This window comes from Apteryx rowi, unplaced genomic scaffold (genome assembly GCF_003343035.1).
Source record: "Apteryx rowi isolate R43461 unplaced genomic scaffold, aptRow1 scaffold_681, whole genome shotgun sequence".
NCBI lineage: Eukaryota > Metazoa > Chordata > Aves > Apterygiformes > Apterygidae > Apteryx > Apteryx rowi.
In genome coordinates, this window is record NW_020450962.1 from 446,419 (window position 1) to 454,943 (window position 8,525).

The window sequence follows — 8,525 nt, forward strand, 5'->3', positions numbered from 1 at the left end:
TTGTCCAATCAATGGACAGCAGGTTGCTCTTTATTTAGACTGTTTGTACTGTTTTCCTTTCCCACTCAGAAAAGGTTGGGTTATTCATAGGAATGTACTTGACCCACCTAATAAAAATAAAAGTTGGTGGGAATTCAGGGCATGCTGCTTCCCTTGTGCATAGCAATGCCACGCGTCCAGTGGGTGTTTATGTGGGGGGGAGACAGGGGGGATGCTTATGGGAGCATGAAGAAGTCTGAACACAAAGGGGRGGAGGCAAGAGGAATGGAAGGAAAATATTCGGGGCTTGAAAGAATGAGAGGGACAAAATTTGATTGCAGGGAATGTTCCTGCCCCAGCATGGTGTGGAATTGGCCATGGAAGGTGTCTTTTTTTTTTTTTTTCCTCCCTCATTTAAGACCTCTGAATTRATCGTGTGTGGCTCATGCTATCTCTCTATGGCAGTGTTGGCACAGCTCAGATCCCTGCTGCCTTCTTGACCCTATGTCAGTGCCAAGGAATGTAACGCAGGTCAAGATAACTGGAGGGTTACTGAGGACCCCTTCAGCTCAAGGAAGTAGTGTCATGCCAGGCTGGGCTAGTCTCTGTGATTATGTCTGTGTGGGTGTGTCGGTTTAAACCTAGCGTGGGAGTGGTGTGGCACAAATACAAGTGTAACAGTCAGATCGACTGTAGCGTCAGCTGAGAAGAAATGGCATCAGCAGGTCCCACTCCAACCACCGCCTCAGCACAGCCCACCCTGCCTTCTGGACCAGCCGTGTTTAAAACAGTCCCCTATGTGTTCATGCTACCTGAGATAGTGAGTATGCTGAGCTTTGCTTTGTTTTAACACCCAACTAATGGTGCTAGCAAATCATGGGGCTAAAAACCTGGGAGTAGCCCCGAAAGATCCTAAACAGCGGTATGGGAAATAACATCTTTTCTTTTAGCTTATATTGAACTCATAAAGGTGGTCTTGGGGCTCGTGGCAACATGAGGATGAGATGAGCTCCAGCACCATCCCCGAGCCTGCACAGAGCAGTCACAGAGCTGACAAGAGCTAGGAAAACCTGAAGAGAGCTGTCTGCTCCTTTGTAGAGTCGAAGCAGTTCTAGTTATGAAATAGAAATTGGAAACTACTTGCAAATTGAGGAAAATTTGTTCTCTGTATGAAAGTCTCCCAAGGGCTAAGAGGATGTAGACAGGTGGGCTTTTGGTTATGTGTGAGATTTCGTAATTTTTTTTAAACATTTCTGAGTCCAGAGGGCATCCCATGTGACCAGTTAAGATAATTGCTGTTGTACTTTGATATGTAGTTCATAGCCACAACCCCGATGATAGCTGGCAGCATGCACTACCCACGCTTTCTTGGGTGCATTCACTGCAGCTATTTGGAAATCACATTGTTAAATTGCCTAAGCTGTTGCAATGACGAATTTAGATTCACTATATGTATCTATCTAGAAGGGCAGGGTGGTTGAAGGAAAGTTCAGCCTGAAGGAAAGTTTTTTTCCAAAGACACTCTAAGGCCATGTATCCTGGCTTAGAGATGTCACTCTTTTACCCCTGCTCTGTGGGCTCGGTGGTGGTGCCTTTGTTGTCTTCCAATTTCATGTGTTGGAGCCAAGGTTCCCCTTTAGCAGCATCTCCCAACTGGGCCATGGGAGAGAGGTTTTTGTCATAGTCCCGTCGTTGGACTTTCTTGCAGGCCTGTTCCTCTGTGCTGCCCAGGGCCAGGAGTGACTTGGTTGATGACAGCAGGCTCAGTTCTCCCAGCAGCAGCGTATATTGGGAGGAGTTTCATCTGCAGGAGATGGAGCTGCACAGGGCAGAGGGAGCTTATCCAGATAACCCTCTGTGTATTATTTATGCACAGTAAATAGTTTAGGTGGATCCAGAACAGAGACTCATTCTGGACTGCACATTGAGTTAGGTGATAACTTCGTTGTGCTGTGATTTCAAACTCAGGAGAGCTAATGCACAAGCAGGGCTGGGCTGACATTGACAGTTAAAGTTGCCTAATACATTCCCAGATAAAACTACAGTTTCTGTGTTCTTTGCCAAAGTCCTCAAATTGAGATTTTCCTTCTGTCAAACAYGGGAGGAATTATTTTGTTTTCTTAAGAAACGTATTAAGTCATTTCCCAAGGAAAATATTCAGGGGAAATAGTTTCAGCTCATGTTAAAAAAGCAGTGCTGTTTTGTCATGCTCTGGGAGGGTGGAGAGCAATGGATAATTTTACTTTTGTGTATCATCCACTTTTTAAATAGTCTACAAATCCTCCCCCCCTCCACCCAAAGGAGGAAATCTCTGTGACTGTCATTTTACAGATGTGAGCTTGGATATAAAAGGGATCAAAGGGCTTGCTACTGGGTTGGAATTGATGCCCAATTGGGAGAACAGCTGATATGCTAGAGATCAGAGGTACTATTGAGAGAGGCTGTGGGGTCTCCATCCTGAGAGATATTCAAATCACACCTGGACAAAGTTGCCTTGAGCAGCCTGATCTAGCTTTGAGTCAGCCCTGCTTTGAGTGAACACCTAGGCTAGAGACCTCCAAAGGTCCCAGCCCACCTTCACCCTTCTACAAATCTCCATATTTTCCACCCAGACCCCCACACTGCTATGTTAAAAGAGCAGCAGTGATGTACTGAGAGGGAAACCCGCAGCGTTTGTCTGTCATGCCATTGTCCTGATCAGACAGGCACCGAGAGTGCTCAGAGCAGGGCAGACGCACCATCTCCGGTGAGCGGGTGTCTGTCAAGCTTGGTGCTGTGTGGGTCCTGCTACACCATGTCCCTGTGAATCCCCTGTCGTGCCTGTGCCCTTGGCCTGGAGGAAGAGGAGATGTGGGGTGCTGCCGCCTTTGGGCGGAGAGTTGAGCCAGAGCTTGCTTGTTTATAGCTGTGGGCAGGTCTGGCAGCACCCCTGGCAGGTATGGCTCTCCTTTATGCTACTGACCTCCGTGGTTTCCATATGTGCAAACAAATACCCAAGGGCTGCAATGTTTCCAGTGCTGAGCAGCCAAAACTGCTCTGAGCACTGGCTGCCAAGCGCTGGGAGGAGACACAGGTGTCTGATGCAGTCTGGCACCACTCCAGAGCTGAAATCCTCCTTTTGCTTCATGTCAGGGCCATCCCCACCCCAGGCTGTAAGGGATCAGGTCTCCCTCGGACATGCCCAGGGCCTGGGCCACGCTTGCTCCTTGCCTTCAGGCAGAAATGTGGCCAGGGGCTTTGTGAGGAAGCCACCAATGGAGGGAGAAGCTCAGACCAATCTGATCGCTGTCCGTTGCTGCGGCAGGGCTTGGTGTCTGGGTGCACATTAGAGCTGATGGAGGGTTTGACCTGTTTTTGTCCCCCAGTCAGGCACAGTGAGGGGATGGTGGGAGCTTGGGCATGGCTGGGCACGGGGGCTGAGTGCGAGCTCAGGTTTCGCGGGATGTTGCTGCCATATCAACACCTTCCTGTTCCCTTGCGCATCCCAGGGGGAAATGCAGATCCCCTGAATTCCTGGGTCGAGAGGCAGGTTTTAGGCTCGTATATGGCAGCTCTTCAGGCTGGGTCTGATCTTCCCAGCAAGTTCCCCTCAGTTCAGGTTTTGTGGCTCCAGTCTCCAGTCCAGGTATTGGGCTAGCATCGGACATTCGCGGGAGACTGTTGGCTGCGGGTGAATCCTGTTTGTGTTCACTCAGCAGCCCAAGGAGCGTTACCAGCCCGTGCTGTACTGGCCTTCATCCCATGCTGCTCGGCAAGAGCCAGCAGAGCACGGCACAAGCAGTTTGGTGGTGCTGGGTGGCATAAGGTGCAGGATGGGTGGTGGTAGGCACAGCTGGGAGAGGTCTGATGCTGGGTTATTCAGTAGTAGACAACTCAGGTGTGGCATCTCTTTGCAGCTCATAAATACCTCCACACAGATAGCACAGCCCAAAGACAAAGGTCACATGTTTTATCAGCATTCAAGATTGTCTTCCTAGAATTGCCTGTCATAAAGACGTTCCCGGTCCCTCTTCTATGTATGAGAGCAGCTGAGATTGGAGCTGGGCCCTTACATGGCTCCTGTGGGCTTGTCCTGCCTGTGCTTGTATAGCACCTGCGTCCTTGCCACAGCCACGCATGGCACCTCTTGGAGAGGAGCCCTTTGAAAACACCTGCCATCCAGGCATCTGCCCAGTCAGGATCAGCTCTGGCAGGCTGTCAGCTCATGGAGGTGTCAGGATGGCTTGGCAGGGAGCCTGACTGCTGGTCGGGAAGGAGACGCAAGCTGCTGGGAGGCCACCAGACTGGCTCAAAGAGCATCCCTGCCCGTGGGCTGTCAGCCAGCGATTGTCCTGAGTGTTCAACAGTCCCTGGTAGGTGTTGCCATCAGCTTTGGGGAACATCGTCCAAAAGAATAATGCTCCTGCTTGGTGCTTAGCATGCTCCCATGAGCACAGACCACCCCAACACCATTGCTACATGGCAGAGTGAATTGCAGCCTGGTCTTGCCTGAGCTGGCAGAGCTCCTACTCCAAGGGAAGTGTCTGTAAGGACCCAGCAGTGCTTGGAGCAGGGCTGTGACACTCATCCAGCCCCGTCCGCGTTGGCTTTGCACCACCTGCTGTTAGTTAGCCACCATCAACAGGCATTGTGGGACGGGCAGAGTTCAGCRTGGGCTGTGGCTGAGTCAGGGCTGCAGGGGAAGTGAAGGAAGGAGGGAGATGAGAATGGATTCACAGCGGGCAATTGGCTCTCCCCAACCAACGTTCACTGGAGATGCATGTTTTTGTCCCTGGCAGGTCTGTGGGGCCTGGGTCTGGATCCTTGTTGCTGCTACCTCCGTCTCTTTCCCACTGCTGCAGGGATGGGTTATGTACGTGTCCCTAACCTCCTGCCTCCTCTCCCTGCTGCTCCTTTTAAGTTACCTCTTTGGATTTCACAGAAACAGCGAGAATTGGAGAGTGCTGGTAAGGATGGGCTTGGAAACTGGGCAGAAGTTGGCAGCAGCAGCTAGTAACAGCAGAGCCATCACAAAGCTGCTGTGGTTTGAGTTGTGCTGGTTCTCAGCTGGTTCCCAGCCACTGAGCAGAGGGATGTCCCTTCCCTCAATGGAGGCACAGTCAGGCCTTGGCTAGAAATGCTTGGGGCGGGGGGGCGAAGTTGTGCCATGCCATTGCCTGGGCACCTGGCTGAGTTCTTTTGAGGGGGCAGGACAAAAGGGAAGGGCTCAGGGAGCAACAGGAGCAGTCCCTACCTCTGTCCCAGTCAACTCGCAAGCCCTTGGCCAGGCCCTGTGTTCCCCACCTGGAAACAGGTTCCTGAGACTCTGCGTTGTCTGGGAGTGAGAGGATTTGACATCGAGGCTGAGAGTAATGCCTGGCCTCAGTCCCTGCCATTGCATGGTGCTGCTCTCCAAATGGCATGTGGTTTCTGAACATTTCCCCATGGACTCAGTCCAGGTGTCTGTGCCCCATTCCAACACCCATGACTGCAGAGGATGAACCGTGGCATCTCTTGTCCTTAGGGTGAATTGGAGAAGGGTGACCCTGGGGTAAGTTTTAATCCATGCCACTCTCTTGTTTTGCAGGACAGTTTGTACCACGGTGCCACAGCCATTTTGTATATGAGTGCTGCTGTCTTGCAAGCCAATGCAACCATCCTCTCTGAGTCAGGCCCAAAATCACCACTGTACTACCAGCTCAACAGTGCTGCATCGGTGAGTCAGGCACTTCCAGTCCAGAGCAGTTTTCCACCCATGCACACACTGTCATGCTCCATGGGGCTCCAGTGGGGCAGCAGAAAACCCCAAGCAGGTCAAAACATCACCAATTTCTGCCTGAGGAGCAGCAGGAGCAAATGTTCAAGCTCCATTAGGGCCAGCAAGAATGAAGCCTTGTCCAGCCCAGCAGTGTGTCACACTTTGCAACCAGACATTACGCTGCGTGTCATGAGCTCTGGACGTGCTTCTAAGGTTTGACCCCTCTTCTCCATCACCTTAGGCAGCTAGAATGGATTTCTCTGGGACAAGCAGCTCAGGGACAGCCTTGCATGGCTTCTTCCTGGGAAACATTGAGGCGTTGCTTCTTCTTTTGAGGCTGGAAAGAGAGCTCTAGTCTGGGAGTTTTCCTMAAGACATGAGCACTGAGAGAAGATGGGGTTACTCAAAGAGAGAAAATCCTCTGAGCCATGCAGCATTCTAACTCCAGCTTTTACTCTCCTTTCTCTCTTGCAGTTCTTTGCCTTCATCACGACCTTCCTGTACATCCTTCATGCCTTCAGCATCTACTACCACTGAGCCTGGAGGAGACAACAGGCTTTGCAACTGCAAAATGACAGCTTTCCCAGAGCGAGAAAAATACCTGTTTTCAGCAAGGATTTCCCTGCCCTGACACTGTATTGTACCTCATGGAGATGATGGTTGTTCTTGTCACTGCATTGAAGGAGGGATTTTTGTATGGTGGTATCACGTCAGTGTGGTTATGGGGGGCAATTCTCATCGGGCCTGTGCACTCTGCTTCCCTGCAAGGGGAGATGTTCAGATGCTCATGGCATTGCTGGTACCCTCTCTGATGGCTGCTGCCCTTCCCTGGCCTAGAGGAGCTGTGAGACCAGCCCTGATGCACAGTGCTGGTCATGCAGGATGCCAGACACCATGGCTGGATAAGGGGACTTGGGTGTGGGCCCTGAGCCAGCCGCTGTCCCCGGTGACCCACTGAGCCTAGCAAAGGCCATGGACCCCCTGGAGATGACTTCTTGGTGCTGGGCCAAGCTCCCACTCTGATTCCAGGCCAGAATTAGGGCAGAGCATGCCCCATGTGCCCACAGGGGCAGCACTGAGCTTCCCCACTCTATCTTGGTCCAGGTCCCTGTGCCTGTGGGGGCTCCCCATGGCCCTGCTCCACATCCCAGGTGCTGCTGGCAGCAAACCTTCCTCCCAGGCACCAGAGCAACCCTGGGCAGGATCCTGGCAGATGCAGAGCTGAGAACTGCATTGCTGCAGCAAACCTGACAGCCTGCCAGTGCTAATGCTATGTGCAGAGCAAGTAAGCATCATGTCCCAGAGCAGCATTTATTTAACCTCTCTAACAAGCGCAGCCCTGCTGACATCCAGGGGTCTGTGCGTTGGCCTTATAGTGGCTTGGAGGGCTTAACGCAGGCCTCTCTGAGCACCCTTGGGGCCTTTCTGGCACATCCCACTGAGGCTGTAGGGGTCTTGGGTCTGTTCCTAGACCCTGCAATGATTCTAGTGCATCCCAGCAATGCTCGTTGTTCAGACGGGTTTGGTCCTCCAAACTGTGTGGGCTCAGGCGTGGGCCGGAGGATCCCTTCTCCTTCAGGTCACATACTTTTGGGCATTATATAAAATAAGGCACAGATGGTACGGGTCCAGCCACCTCTGCCCCAAAGTAGGGGCTGTCTCTCACCTACTGTGCTCATGAGAAAGGTTTGTCTGACCCTTCTGACCCTACAGCCTTCCCAAGAAATCTGCCCCACTGCTTCCTCCAAAAGAAAAAAATTTTTTTCCCCACTGTGTTCCTTTCTTGCACTTGATGCCCCAAATCTCTCCACGTCCCTTGAGGACAGGACAGCTATTTATTCCCTACAGCACCCTCCCTGGTTCCTCCTGCCTGCCAGCCTGCTGCAAAACTCATCCATCATGCTCCCAGCCCAAGGGATCTGCATCCAACCCCCAAACAGCTCTGTTATGTCAATGCTGCTGGCTTGTATCACCTTGCCATCACATCTGGTGCTGCCCAGGGTGCTTCGTCCCTGTCCTGGAGCTGGGGCACTGGTTGTGGGGAGTAGAGCAGCGAGAAGGCTGGTGGGAGGCTCTTGGTGAGAGCTGATGGGGTCAGTGCCCATTATCAGAGCTGCACGTGCTGGGCATGTAGGACCAGGGAGGAGGCAGCTGCATCATCTGCTCCCAACACTGGGGCCAAGTCCTCAGCCTGAGGGCAGCTGTGGGGTGGGAAGTGCTATATGTAGGGCCTGGCCAAAATGGATGCTTCTTCCAGGGAGTCACTGGCGTGCAGGGAGTTAATGTGTGCTTCTCATCTCTGGCCGTCAGAGCCAGAGTCCTGTGACTTCACTGGCCATCTGAGTGAGTTTCTTAGAAAAAAATGAGTGTTCCATATTATGAAAAAGCAAAATGACTCCCATGGGCTCCAGGCTAGAAAAGCAAATAAAAGAAAATGAAATGGCTTGGGAAATATCATTATTTTAGGCCATTTTTGTTATCCTGATGTATCTGATCTCTTTCCAAGATGCTAGTGATGAACGGCCGTGAAATTTGACTGCCTCTGTTTGTCTTGGGATGTGTTTTCCTCTGCAAGAAATTTCCCAGCCCCACCGCTTGCCAGTAGCCAGCACATCCTGGCTTGCAGAAGCTGCTAGTTGCCCTCATGCCCATTACTGTGGCCAGCTGGTGCAGGCGGGTACATGCTGATGTACTGTGCAGATAAAGGGGATGAGAGGCTGCCCAGCAGGATTGGTATAGCTCACCCAAATTGCCCTCAGGTGTAAATCAGTGCTGCCCACTGCCACCCCAGGACTTGGCTCTGCACGCT

The 8,525-nt window shown here is 51.9% G+C and overlaps 1 protein-coding gene across 1 annotated transcript; it reads left to right on the plus strand.

Moving 5' to 3' along the window:
- The first annotated feature begins 691 nt into the window (after positions 1 to 691).
- MALL (mal, T cell differentiation protein like) lies at positions 692 to 6,413 on the plus strand. The gene is made up of 4 exons (XM_026086118.1): positions 692 to 799; positions 4,758 to 4,925; positions 5,546 to 5,674; positions 6,191 to 6,413. The coding sequence occupies exons 1-4, from the start codon at positions 692 to 694 to the stop codon at positions 6,251 to 6,253; spliced, it is 468 nt and encodes a 155-aa protein (XP_025941903.1). The 3' UTR covers positions 6,254 to 6,413.
- Positions 6,414 to 8,525: the final 2,112 nt, after the last annotated feature.

Coding starts and splice junctions, on each gene's coding strand:
- MALL (XM_026086118.1), top strand. CDS start 692: ATGGCATCAGCAGGTCCCACTCCAACCACCGCCTCAGCACAGCCCACC. Junction 800..4,757: donor TGTTCATGCTACCTGAGATA/GTGAGTATGCTG, acceptor TGTCCCTGGCAG/GTCTGTGGGGCCTGGGTCTG. Junction 5,675..6,190: donor AGCTCAACAGTGCTGCATCG/GTGAGTCAGGCA, acceptor TCTCTCTTGCAG/TTCTTTGCCTTCATCACGAC.